This window comes from Salmo salar, chromosome ssa26 (assembly GCF_905237065.1).
Source record: "Salmo salar chromosome ssa26, Ssal_v3.1, whole genome shotgun sequence".
Lineage (NCBI taxonomy): Eukaryota > Metazoa > Chordata > Actinopteri > Salmoniformes > Salmonidae > Salmo > Salmo salar.
The window spans coordinates 54051487-54064378 of NC_059467.1; the positions used below are offsets into that span (position 1 = coordinate 54051487).

Below are 12892 nucleotides of genomic sequence, written 5' to 3' on the forward strand. Positions count from 1 at the left end.
GGAAAAATTACTTGTGTCATGCACAAAGTACATGTCCTAACCGACTTGCCAAAACTATACTTTGTTAACAAGAAATGTATATGTGGGGGAAAAAGAGTCCAGTATGCTCTGGGTTGAATCGCGCTGTGCAGACTGGCAGGAGTTGTCCGGGCTAAAGGTTAGCTGATGACCGCTAGCAGGGGCTAGCTGACTACTAGCTAGTTAGCTGGCTAGCTGACTACTAGCTAGTTAGCTGGCTAGCTAGCTTCTGTTGGGGGTTCCGGTTCTTAAGTAAAGAAAATAGCAGATCCGTACCACATTGGGTGAGGCGGATTACAGGTGAATATGTTGAAGTTGAGCTTTAAAAAATATTTAAAAATAAATAAATATGAAGAAAAAATATATATATATACACGGGACACGACGCCATCTTGGATATGATGATGATGATGATGATGATAATGAGGAGGCGGATAATGATAATTATAATGATGGTGAGGATGAGAATGATGATGATTATATTAATGATGATAATAATGATGATGACAATAATAATGATTATTATTATAATAATAATAATAATAATGAAGATGATGATGATGATGATTATAATAACGTTGATGATGATTATAATAATGATGATGTTGATGATGATGATTATATTAATGACAATAATAATGATTATAATAATGATGATGTTTATTATAATAATGTTGGTGGTGATGATTATAATAATGATGATTATATTTGATTTTAAATGCTTCTAAATGTTGATAGAACCTTTATGATCAGAGGATAAAATAATGACTCCTCTCTCCTCCTCTGTCATAATAATGGCACCCCTCTCCTCCTCTGTCAAAATAATGGCACCCCTCTCCTCCTCTGTCAAAATAATGGCACCCCTCTCCTCCTCTTTCAAAATAATGACACCCCTCTCCTCCTCTTTCAAAATAATGACACCCCTCTTCTCTGTCAAAATAATGACACCCCTCTCCTCCTCTGTCAAAATAATGACACCCCTCTTCTCTGTCAAAATAATGACACCCCTCTCCTCCTCTGTCAAAATAATGACACCCCTCTCCTCCTCTGTCAAAATAATGACACCCCTCTCCTCCTCTGTCAAAATAATGACGTCACCTCTCTCCTCCTCTCCCACAATTCCATCTCCCAGAATGCACTAACTTCTCTCCTCCGGTGGCGGTGATGCTGATGGTCTTCCTCTGTCTGGAGGCCTTCCTCTTCCTCACCTTCACCGTGGTGATGTTCGGAACGCAGATCCACTCCATCTGCAACGACGAGACGGTGAGGCACCCAGCACGCCACACGCTGTGGTCGGCACCACTTAAAGGAACACTTGACAAGGTTTACGGCAGTGGTGGGAAAAAAACTACTCAGTTGTCATACTTGAGTAAAAGTAAAGATACTTTTAATAGAAAATGAATCAAGTAAAAAAAGTGAAAGTCACCCAGTAAAATACTACTTGAGTAAAAATATTTGGTTTTAAATGTACTTACGTATCAAAAGTAAATGTACAAGTACAGTTGTAGTGGGAAGTTTACATACACTTAGGTTGGAGTCATTAAACCTTGTTTTCAACCACTCCACAAATTTCTTGTTAACAAACTATAGTTTTGGCAGGTCGGTTACGACATCTACTTTGTGCATGACACAAGTCATTTTTCCAACAATTGTTTACAGATTATTTCACTTATAATTCACTGTATCACAATTACAGTGGGTCAGAAGTTTACATACACTAAGTTGACTGTACCTTTAAACAGCTTGGAAAATTCCAGAAAATTATGTCATGGCTTTAGAAGCTTCTGATAGGCTGATTGACATCATTTGAGTCAATTGGAGGTGTACCTGTGGATGTATTTCAAGGCCTACCTTCAAACTCAGTGCCTCTTTGCTTGACATCATGGGAAAATCAAAAGAAATCAGCCAAGACCTCACGAAAATAAATTGTAGACCTGCACAAGTCTGGTTCATCCTTGGGAGCAATTTCCAAACACCTGAAGGTACCATGTTCATCTGTACAAACAATAGTACGCAAGTATAAACACCATGGGACCACGCAGCCGCCATACCGCTCAGGAAGGAGACGCGTTCTGTCTCCTAGAGATTAACGTACTTTGGTGCGAAAAGTGCAAATCAATCCCAGAACAACAGCAAAGGACCTTGATGGCGCTGGAGGAAACGGGTACAAAAGTATCTATACCCCCCAGTAAAACGAGTCCTATATCGACTTCACCTGAAAGGCCACTCAGCAAGGAAGAAGCCACTGCTCCAAAACCGCCATAAAAAAGCCAGACTTCGGTTTGCAACTGCACATGGGGGCAAAGATCGTACTTTTTGGAGAAATGTCCTCTGGTCTGATGAAACAAAAATAGAATTGTTTGACCATAATGACCATCGTTATGTTTGGAGGAAAAAGGGGGACGCTTGCAAGCCGAAGAACACCATCCCAACCGTGAAGCACGGGGGTGGAGGCATCATGTTGTGGGGGTGCTTTGCTGCAGGAGGGACTGGTGCACTTCACAAAATAGATGGCATCATGAGGTTGGAAAATTATGTGGATATATTGAAGCAACATCTCAAGACATCAGTCAGGAAGTTAAAGCTTGGTCGCAAATGGGTCTTCCAAATGGACAATGACCCCAAGCATACTTCCAAAGTTGTGGCAAAATGGCTTAAGGACAACAAAGTCAAGGTATTGGAGTGGCCATCACAAATCCCTGACCTCAATCCTGTAGAAACTTTGTGGGCAGAACTGAAAAAGTGTGTGCAAGCAAGGAGGCCTACAAACCTGACTCAGTTACACCAGCTCTGTCAGGAGGAATGGGCTAAAATTCACCCAACTTATTGTGGGAAGCTTGTGGAAGGCTACCCGAAACGTTTGACCCAAGTTAAACTATTTAAATGCAATGCTACCAAATACTAATTGAGTTTATATGTAAACTTCTGACCCACTGGGGATGTGATGAAAGAAATAAAAGCTGAAATAAATCATTCTCTCTACTATTATTCTGACATTTCACATTGTTAAATTAAAGTGGTGATCCTAACTGACCTAAAACAGGGAATTTTAACTAGGATTAAATATCAGGAATTGTGAAAAACTGAGTTTAAATATATTTGGCTAAGTAACTGGTCCCTCAGCCTAGTAATAGTAACAGCTGGGTTAGTAACAGAGTAACTGGTCCCTCAGCCTAGTAATAGTAACAGCTGGGTTAGTAACAGAGTAACTGGTCCCTCAGCCTAGTAATAGTAACAGCTGGGTTAGTAACAGAGTAACTGGTCCCTCAGCCTAGTAATAGTAACAGCTGGGTTAGTAACAGAGTAACTGGTCCCTCAGCCTAGTAATAGTAACAGCCAGGTTAGTAACTGGTCCCTCAGCCTAGTAATAGTAACAGCTGGGTTAGTAACAGAGTAACTGGTCCCTCAGCCTAGTAATAGTAACAGCCAGGTTAGTAACAGAGTAACTGGTCCCTCAGCCTAGTAATAGTAACAGCCAGGTTAGTAACTGGTCCCTCAGCCTAGTAATAGTAACAGCTGGGTTAGTAACAGAGTAACTGGTCCCTCAGCCTAGTAATAGTAACAGCTGGGTTAGTAACAGAGTAACTGGTCCCTCAGCCTAGTAATAGTAACAGCCAGGTTAGTAACTGGTCCCTCAGCCTAGTAATAGTAACAGCCAGGTTAGTAACAGAGTAACTGGTATCTCTCCTCTCCAGGTTCCTCTCGTCTCCTAGTCTGACTGGACTACAGATCATTCTGGTCCAACTCCTTCAGTTCTCCCCTGATATCCATGAACAAATAGAACAAAATGTCTGTCCTGAATCGACCTAGTTGAGGCAACAGTAGCTCTGGTTCATTAAAATAATATGTTGACTAAAGTGTCTGTCTGTCTGTCTGTCTGTCTGTCTGCCTGCCTGTCTGTCTGCCTGTCTGTCTGCCTGTCGGTCTGCCTGTCTGTCTGTCTGCCTGCCTGTCTGCCTGCCTGTCTGTCTGCCTGTCTGTCTGCCTGTCGGTCTGCCTGTCGGTCTGCCTGTCGGTCTGCCTGCCTGTCTGTCTGCCTGTCTGTCTGCCTGCCTGTCTGTCTGCCTGTCTGTCTGTCTGCCTGTCGGCCTGCCTGTCGGCCTGCCTGTCGCCCTGTCTGTCTGCCTGTCTGTCTGCCTGTCTGTCTGTCTGTCTGTCTGTCTGTCTGTCGGTCTGTCGGTCTGTGCCGGTCTGTCTGTCTGTCTGTCTGCCTGCCTGTCTGTCTGTCTGTCGGTGTCTGCCTGTCGGTGTCTGTCTGTCTGTCTGTCTGCCTGCCTGTCTGTCTGTCTGCCTGTCTGTCTGCCTGTCTGTCTGTCTGCCTGCCTGTCTGCCTGCCTGTCTGCCTGCCTGTCTGTCTGCCTGTCGGTCTGCCTGTCGGTCTGCCTGTCGGTCTGCCTGCCTGTCTGCCTGCCTGTCTGTCTGTCTGCCTGCCTGCCTGTCTGTCTGCCTGTCTGTCTGTCTGCCTGTCGGCCTGCCTGTCGCCCTGTCTGTCTGTCTGTCTGTCTGCCTGCCTGTCTGTCTGTCTGTCTGTCTGTCTGTCTGTCTGTCTGTCTGTCTGTCGGTGTCTGCCTGTCGGTGTCTGTCTGTCTGCCTCTCTGCCTCTCTGCCTGTCTGCCTCTCTGTCTGTCTGTCTGTCTGTCTGTCTGTCTGTCTGTCTGTCTGTCTGTCTGTCTGTCTGTCTGTCTGTCTGTCTGTCTGCCTGCCTGCCTGCCTGCCTGCCTCTGTCTGTCTGTCTGTCTGTCTGTCTGTCTGTCTGTCTGTCTGTCTGTCTGTCTGCCTCTCTGCCTGTCTGTCTGTCTGTCGGTGTCTGCCTGTCGGTGTCTGTCTGTCTGTCTGCCTCTCTGTCTGCCTCTCTGTCTGTCTGTCTGTCTGTGTCTGTCTGTCTGTCTGTCTCATCTTCCAGGAGATCGAGCGTCTGAAGAATGAGAAACCGACGTGGGAGCGGCGTCTGCGCTGGGAGGGGATGAAGGCCGTGTTCGGAGGCCCGCCCTCCTTCCTCTGGTTCAACCCATTCTCCGGCCTGCGTCTGCGGCGCCTGCTGATGACACGTACACGCCGTAGTGGTGTGGAGTTCTCTGTCTGAGGGCTGAGCAGCCCAAAACACAGCTCTTCCCTGTCTGATACCCTCAGACCTCTCTGGACCGTCTGATACCCCCTCCGGACCTCTCTGGACCGTCTGATACCCCCTCCGGACCTCTCTGGACCGTCTGATACCCCCTCCGGACCTCTCTGGACCGTCTGATAGCCCCGCCGGACCTGTCTGGACCGTCTGATACCCTCAGACCTCTCTGGACCGTCTGATAGCCCCGCCGGACCTCTCTGGACCGTCTGATAGCCCCGCCGGACCTCTCTGGACCGTCTGATAGCCCCGCCGGACCTGTCTGGACCGTCTGATACCCCCCGCCGGACCTCTCTGGACCGTCTGATACCCCCCGCCGGACCTCTCTGGACCGTCTGATACCCCCGCCGGACCTCTCTGGACCGTCTGATAGCTCCGCCGGACCTCTCTGGACCGTCTGATACCCCCGCCGGACCTCTCTGGACCGTCTGATACCCCCGCCGGACCTCTCTGGACCGTCTGATACCCCCTCCGGACCTCTCTGGACCGTCTGATACCCCCTCCGGACCTCTCTGGACCGTCTGATACCCCCTCCGGACCTCTCTGGACCGTCTGATACCCCCTCCGGACCTCTCTGGACCGTCTGATACCCTCAGACCTCTCTGGACCGTCTGATACCCTCAGACCTCTCTGGACCGTCTGATAGCCCCGCCGGACCTCTCTGGACCGTCTGATAGCCCCGCCGGACCTCTCTGGACCGTCTGATACCCCCGCCGGACCTCTCTGGACCGTCTGATAGCCCCGCCGGACCTCTCTGGACCGTCTGATAGCCCCGCCGGACCTCTCTGGACCGTCTGATACCCCCGCCGGACCTCTCTGGACCGTCTGATACCCCCGCCGGACCTCTCTGGACCGTCTGATAGCCCCTCCGGACCTCTCTGGACCGTCTGATAGCCCCTCCGGACCTCTCTGGACCGTCTGATACCCCCTCCGGACCTCTCTGGACCGTCTGATACCCCCTCCGGACCTCTCTGGACCGTCTGATACCCCCTCCGGACCTCTCTGGACCGTCTGATACCCCCTCCGGACCTCTCTGGACCGTCTGATACCCCTCAGACCTCTCTGGACCGTCTGATACCCTCAGACCTCTCTGGACCGTCTGATACCCCCGCCGGACCTCTCTGGACCGTCTGATAGCCCCGCCGGACCTCTCTGGACCGTCTGATAGCCCCGCCGGACCTCTCTGGACCGTCTGATAGCCCCGCCGGACCTCTCTGGACCGTCTGATACCCCCGCCGGACCTCTCTGGACCGTCTGATAGCCCCGCCGGACCTCTCTGGACCGTCTGATACCCCCGCCGGACCTCTCTGGACCGTCTGATACCCCCGCCGGACCTCTCTGGACCGTCTGATAGCCCCTCCGGACCTCTCTGGACCGTCTGATAGCCCCGCCGGACCTCTCTGGACCGTTGGACACATCATGGTGGTTTCTGTGTCACCCCTGGACTGATAGGATGGGGTGTGACCTGTGACTTACGTAATGGAGAACAGCTGTACCCCCCATTCACACTACAGGGGGTCTCCTGAAGTCCCTGTCTCTCTGTCCTTAGCCATGCTGGAAGCCCTTTTTCTATCTCCACTCCACTGACAGGGAGATCAGTATCTTGGTCTGTCTGTCCTCACAGAGAGACTGGGGCTGAATATGGGTCTGTCCTCACAGAGAGACTGGGGCTGAATATGGGTCTGTCCACACAGAGAGACTAGGGCTGAATATGGGTCTGTCCACACAGAGAGACTAGGGCTGAATATGGGTCAGTCCTCCTCACAGAGAGACTGGGGCTGAATATGGGTCAGTCCACACAGAGAGACTGGGGCTGAATATGGGTCTGTCCACACAGAGAGACTAGGGCTGAATATGGGTCAGTCCTCCTCACAGAGAGACTGGGGCTGAATATGGGTCAGTCCTCCACACAGAGAGACTAGGGCTGAATATGGGTCAGTCCTCCACACAGAGAGACTGGGGCTGAATATGGGTCAGTCCTCACAGAGAGACTAGGGCTGAATATGGGTCTGTCCACACAGAGAGACTAGGGCTGAATATGGGTCTGTCCACACAGAGAGACTAGGGCTGAATATGGGTCAGTCCACACAGAGAGACTAGGGCTGAATATGGGTCTGTCCACACAGAGAGACTAGGGCTGAATATGGGTCTGTCCACACAGAGAGACTAGGGCTGAATATGGGTCTGTCCACACAGAGAGACTAGGGCTGAATATGGGTCTGTCCACACAGAGAGACTAGGGCTGAATATGGGTCAGTCCTCCACACAGAGAGACTAGGGCTGAATATGGGTCTGTCCACACAGAGAGACTAGGGCTGAATATGGGTCTGTCCTCACAGAGAGACTGGGGCTGAATATGGGTCTGTCCACACAGAGAGACTGGGGCTGAATATGGGTCTGTCCACACAGAGAGACTAGGGCTGAATATGGGTCAGTCCTCCACACAGAGAGACTGGGGCTGAATATGGGTCAGTCCTCACAGAGAGACTAGGGCTGAATATGGGTCAGTCCTCCACACAGAGAGACTAGGGCTGAATATGGGTCAGTCCTCACAGAGAGACTAGGGCTGAATATGGGTCTGTCCACACAGAGAGACTAGGGCTGAATATGGGTCAGTCCTCCACACAGAGAGACTGGGGCTGAATATGGGTCTGTCCTCACAGAGAGACTAGGGCTGAATATGGGTCTGTCCACACAGAGAGACTAGGGCTGAATATGGGTCAGTCCTCCACACAGAGAGACTGGGGCTGAATATGGGTCTGTCCTCACAGAGAGACTAGGGCTGAATATGGGTCAGTCCTCCACACAGAGAGACTAGGGCTGAATATGGGTCAGTCCTCACAGAGAGACTAGGGCTGAATATGGGTCTGTCCTCACAGAGAGACTAGGGCTGAATATGGGTCAGTCCTCCACACAGAGAGACTGGGGCTGAATATGGGTCTGTCCTCACAGAGAGACTAGGGCTGAATATGGGTCTGTCCACACAGAGAGACTAGGGCTGAATATGGGTCTGTCCTCACAGAGAGACTAGGGCTGAATATGGGTCTGTCCTCACAGAGAGACTAGGGCTGAATATGGGTCAGTCCTCCACACAGAGAGACTAGGGCTGAATATGGGTCAGTCCACACAGAGAGACTAGGGCTGAATATGGATCAGTCCTCCACACAGAGAGACTAGGGCTGAATATGGGTCAGTCCACACAGAGAGACTAGGGCTGAATATGGATCAGTCCTCCACACAGAGAGACTAGCCTGCCCTGTTCTGCCATGAGCCCCAGTCAGCCATTCAGTCAGCCAGCCAGCTTGCCAGCCGGCCAGTTAGCCAGCCAGCCAGCCAGTCAGCTAGCCAGCCAGTCAGCCAGCCAGCCAGCCAGTCAGCTAGCCAGCCAGTCAGCCAGCCAGTCAGCCAGCCAGCCAGCCAGCCAGTCAGTCAGCTAGCCAGTCAGCCAGCCAGCCAGTCAACCAGCCAGCCAGTCAGTCAGCCACACTGGATACATATTGTACATCTATTAACTTGTTCTGCGTACTGGTGCAGTCTTAACCTGCTGTTCAATGTCTGCATGAGGATGTGAACAGGGTCCGTTTGCTTTTTTTTTATAACGAGCTCCTTTTCTGTCTGGCACAATCTGAAGACACCGTGTTGTGGTCGGACGTTTTAAACAGGACTTGTCTAGGACACCCAAGGACAGACGGGACAAGGGGGAGAAAATGACGTTCTGAGTTTAAGTCCAGGACTTGAACACTTCAGGCACCGAGGACAAACAGGTGACAGGGGATGAAGACTGTGTTTTTTTTCATCTAGTGTGGTTTTGTGGTGATGCTTCTCAAGAATCCCGACCGGAGCCTGGTCCTCCCTGCCTCTGGCCACAACCCAAGTGTACTGACTACTGATATTAAACAGCCTGGACATAGAAGTCTATATCTACTGAACGCAGACGGTTCAGTGCTTTCTCTGCCCAGGCCTCGACGTACCCAACACCTGAACTATGCCCCTGATGCAACGGACTGAACAACGGGTTGAGCTGTGACCTGGACCATGTTCGCTCAAATGGGACAAAAACATTTAAACGGGTGGGGAGAGGTACTATCAGAATTTAGCTGAAAAATGTATTTTTGTTGTTTCTTTGTATTTTGTCTCATTGGTTGTTTTTCCTCCTTGTTTAGGAGCTGCTACGGTGTTTCCCAGACCCCAAGTCCTGTTCCCCCCTTTACCAATGTTTCCCAGACCCCATGTCCTGTCCCCCCCTTTACCAATGTTTCCCATGTCCTGTCCCCCCCTTTACCAATGTTTCCCATGTCCTGTCCCCCCTTTACCAATGTTTCCCATGTCCTGTCCCCCCTTTACCAATGTTTCCCATGTCCTGTCCCCCCTTTACCAATGTTTCCCATGTCCTGTCCCCGCCTTTACCAATGTTTCCCAAGTCCTGTCCCCCCCTTTACCAATGTTTCCCAAGTCCTGTCCCCATGTCCTGTCCCCCCTTTACCAATGTTTCCCAAGTCCTGTCCCCATGTCCTGTCCCCGCCTTTACCAATGTTTCCCAAGTCCTGTCCCCCCCTTTACCAATGTTTCCCATGTCCTGTCCCCGCCTTTACCAATGTTTCCCAAGTCCTGTCCCCATGTCCTGTCCCCGCCTTTACCAATGTTTCCCAAGTCCTGTCCCCCCCTTTACCAATGTTTCCCAAGTCCTGTCCCCGCCTTTACCAATGTTTCCCAAGTCCTGTCCCCCCCTTTACCAATGTTTCCCATGTCCTGTCCCCGCCTTTACCAATGTTTCCCAAGTCCTGTCCCCATGTCCTGTCCCCCCCTTTACCAGTGTTTCCCATGTCCTGTCCCCCCCTTTACCAATGTTTCCCATGTCCTGTCCCCCCTTTACCAGTGTTTCCCATACTTGGTCTTGGGCCCCCCTTTGGGTGGATGTTTAGTTTCTGCCCCCAGCACAACACAGCTGATTCAAGTAACCTACTGGTCATGAAGCTTTGATCAACTGAATCAGCTGTGTAATGTGGGGGGGCCCCAGGACCCAGTTTGGGAAACATTGCTAACAGAAAGGAGCTTTAGCACCAAACTGCAAGATCATCTTTTTAATTTGATTTTAATGAGGACTGATGATGATGATGATGATGATGATGATGGACTGAATGAAATGCTGATGTCTTACTGTACCCTCGTTTCCACCCCCCACCACAACCCCCTGTCTTACTGTACCCTCGTTTCCACCCCCCCAACCCCCTGTCTTACTGTACCCTCGTTTCCACCCCCCCACCACAACCCCGTCTTACTGTACCCTCGTTTCCACCCCCCCACCACAACCCCCTGTCTTACTGTACCCTCGTTTCCACCCCCCCCACCACCACAACCCCCTGTCTTACTGTACCCTCATTTTCACCCCCCCACCACAACCCCTGTGTTACTGTACCCTCGTTTCCACCCCCCCACCACAACCCCCTGTCTTACTGTACCCTCGTTTTCACCCCCCCACCACAACCCCCTGTCTTACTGTACCCTCGTTTCCACCCCCCCACCACAACCCCCTGTCTTACTGTACCCTCGTTTCCACCCCCCACCACAACCCCCGTCTTACTGTACCCCCCCTACCACAACCCCCTGTCTTACTGTACCCTCGTTTCCACCCCCCAACCCCCTGTCTTACTGTACCCTCGTTTCCCCCCACAACCCCCTGTCTTACTGTACCCTCGTTTCCACCTTGGTTGCGTCCCAAATGCTGTTCCCTAAATAGCCAGGGGACATACCCAAAACATTAAGAACACCTTCCTAATATTGACTTGGTGGATTATATATGACATTTAAGCAGTCAGCTGTTGTATTTAAACATGTCCTTGTCCGAGACCTCTCAGTATTGAGTTGGTGAGAATAACAGGATGTTTCTCTTCCGCTGCCCATCAGAGACGAATCGAGTCTGAGACGAGCTGCTCTTTATGCTGAATCAAGTCTTGAGACGAGCTGCTCTTTATGCTGAATCAAGTCTTGAGACGAGCTGCTCTTTATGCTGAATCAAGTCTTGAGACGAGCTGCTCTTTATGCTGAATCAAGTCTTGAGACGAGCTGCTCTTTATGCTGAATCAAGTCTTGAGACGAGCTGCTCTTTATGCTGAATCAAGTCTTGAGACGAGCTGCTCTTTATGCTGAATCAAGTCTTGAGACGAGCTGCTCTTTATGCTGAATCAAGTCTTGAGACGAGCTGCTCTTTATGCTGAATCAAGTCTTGAGACGAGCTGCTCTTTATGCTGAATCAAGTCTTGAGACGAGCTGCTCTTTATGCTGAATCAAGTCTTGAGACGAGCTGCTCTTTATGCTGAATCAAGTCTTGAGACGAGCTGCTCTTTATGCTGAATCAAGTCTTGAGACGAGCTGCTCTTTATGCTGAATCAAGTCTTGAGACGAGCTGCTCTTTATGCTGAATCAAGTCTTGAGACGAGCTGCTCTTTATGCTGAATCAAGTCTTGAGACGAGCTGCTCTTTATGCTGAATCAAGTCTTGAGACGAGCTGCTCTTTATGCTGAATCAAGTCTTGAGACGAGCTGCTCTTTGTCTGGTCCCGTCTTAATGGTGAACTGGTAGGGTGAAAGGAACACAAGCACATCCATCCTTGTGCCCTGGCAGGCTCACCGCTCTTCTGATAGACAGTCAGTCTTACTCTCTCAGTTAGAACCTGTTGGAGCTTTGGCGTATGTCCCAACTGGCACCCTATTCCCTATATAGTGCACTACTTTTGACCGGAGCCATAGGAAGTGCATTATTTAGGGAATAGGCAGCCAGTTTGGAACACACAGCCTTTAATACAAACTTCATTGGTGAAGCAATGGGTCTGTCAACCAACGGGAAGCTTGTAGTGACAGTCTTTATAACAACTGATGAAGGCTTTTTCAGTCCACCATTTTGTTCCCCCTCAGCCCTCCTGACCTCATCTCGTGATGAAGGCTTTTTCAGTCCACCATTTTGTTCCCCCTCAGCCCTCCTGACCTCATCTCGTGATGAAGGTTGTTTCAGTCCACCATTTTGTTCCCCCTCAGCCCTCCTGACCTCATCTCATGATGAAGGTTGTTTCAGTCCACCATTTTGTTCTCCCTCAGGCTTCCTGACCTCCTAAAGGTTGTTTCAGTCCACCATTTTGTTCCCCCTCAGCCCTCCTGACCTCATCTCATGGTGAAGGTTGTTTCAGTCCACCATTTTGTTCTCCCTCAGCCCTCCTGACCTCATCTCATGATGAAGGTTGTTTCAGTCCACCATTTTGTTCTCCCTCAGGCTTCCTGACCTTCCTCATGATGAAGGTTGTTTCAGTCCACCATTTTGTTCCCCCTCAGCCCTCCTGACCTCATCTCATGATGAAGGTTGTTTCAGTCCACCATTTTGTTCCCCCTCAGGCCTCCTGACCTTCCTCATGATGAAGGTTGTTTCAGTCCACCATTTTGTTCTCCCTCAGGCTTCCTGACCTTCCTCATGATGAAGGTTGTTTCAGTCCACCATTTTGTTCCCCCTCAGCCCTCCTGACCTCATCATCTCATCATCTCTCTGCTTATTTTGATGGCTTCACAACAGAGCCATTGTGCCACTGACTATTGATGATCATCAAACAACAGTTTGTTTTAATGAGATACGAGTCCCCTATTCAATACAATCATCAATCTTGCAAATATCCGCCTTTGGATTTTAATGCCGTATCTTTTTTAAACTGTATCCATTTGATTTATGATTGTAGAAATCGTTTGTTTTAAAATAAAGAGTTTGTGAACAACA

At 50.0% G+C, this 12892-nt stretch overlaps 1 protein-coding gene across 5 annotated transcripts in view; it reads left to right on the forward strand.

Moving 5' to 3' along the window:
• LOC106588126 (palmitoyltransferase ZDHHC7) overlaps window positions 1-12892 on the forward strand; it is a 50473-nt gene extending 37581 nt beyond the window's left edge. Inside the window, exons 6-9 of one of the 5 annotated variants that reach the window (XM_045709083.1) lie at window positions 1151-1281; window positions 4922-12195; window positions 12248-12367; window positions 12427-12892. In XM_045709083.1, coding sequence (XP_045565039.1) covers window positions 1151-1281; window positions 4922-5101 — 311 coding nt within the window. In that variant the 3' untranslated portion in view covers window positions 5102-12195; window positions 12248-12367; window positions 12427-12892. Of the gene's footprint in view, window positions 1-1150; window positions 1282-4921; window positions 12196-12247 lie in introns of all 5 variants that reach the window. The other 4 variants (XM_045709081.1, XM_045709082.1, XM_045709084.1 and 1 more) reach the window with 4 other exon arrangements.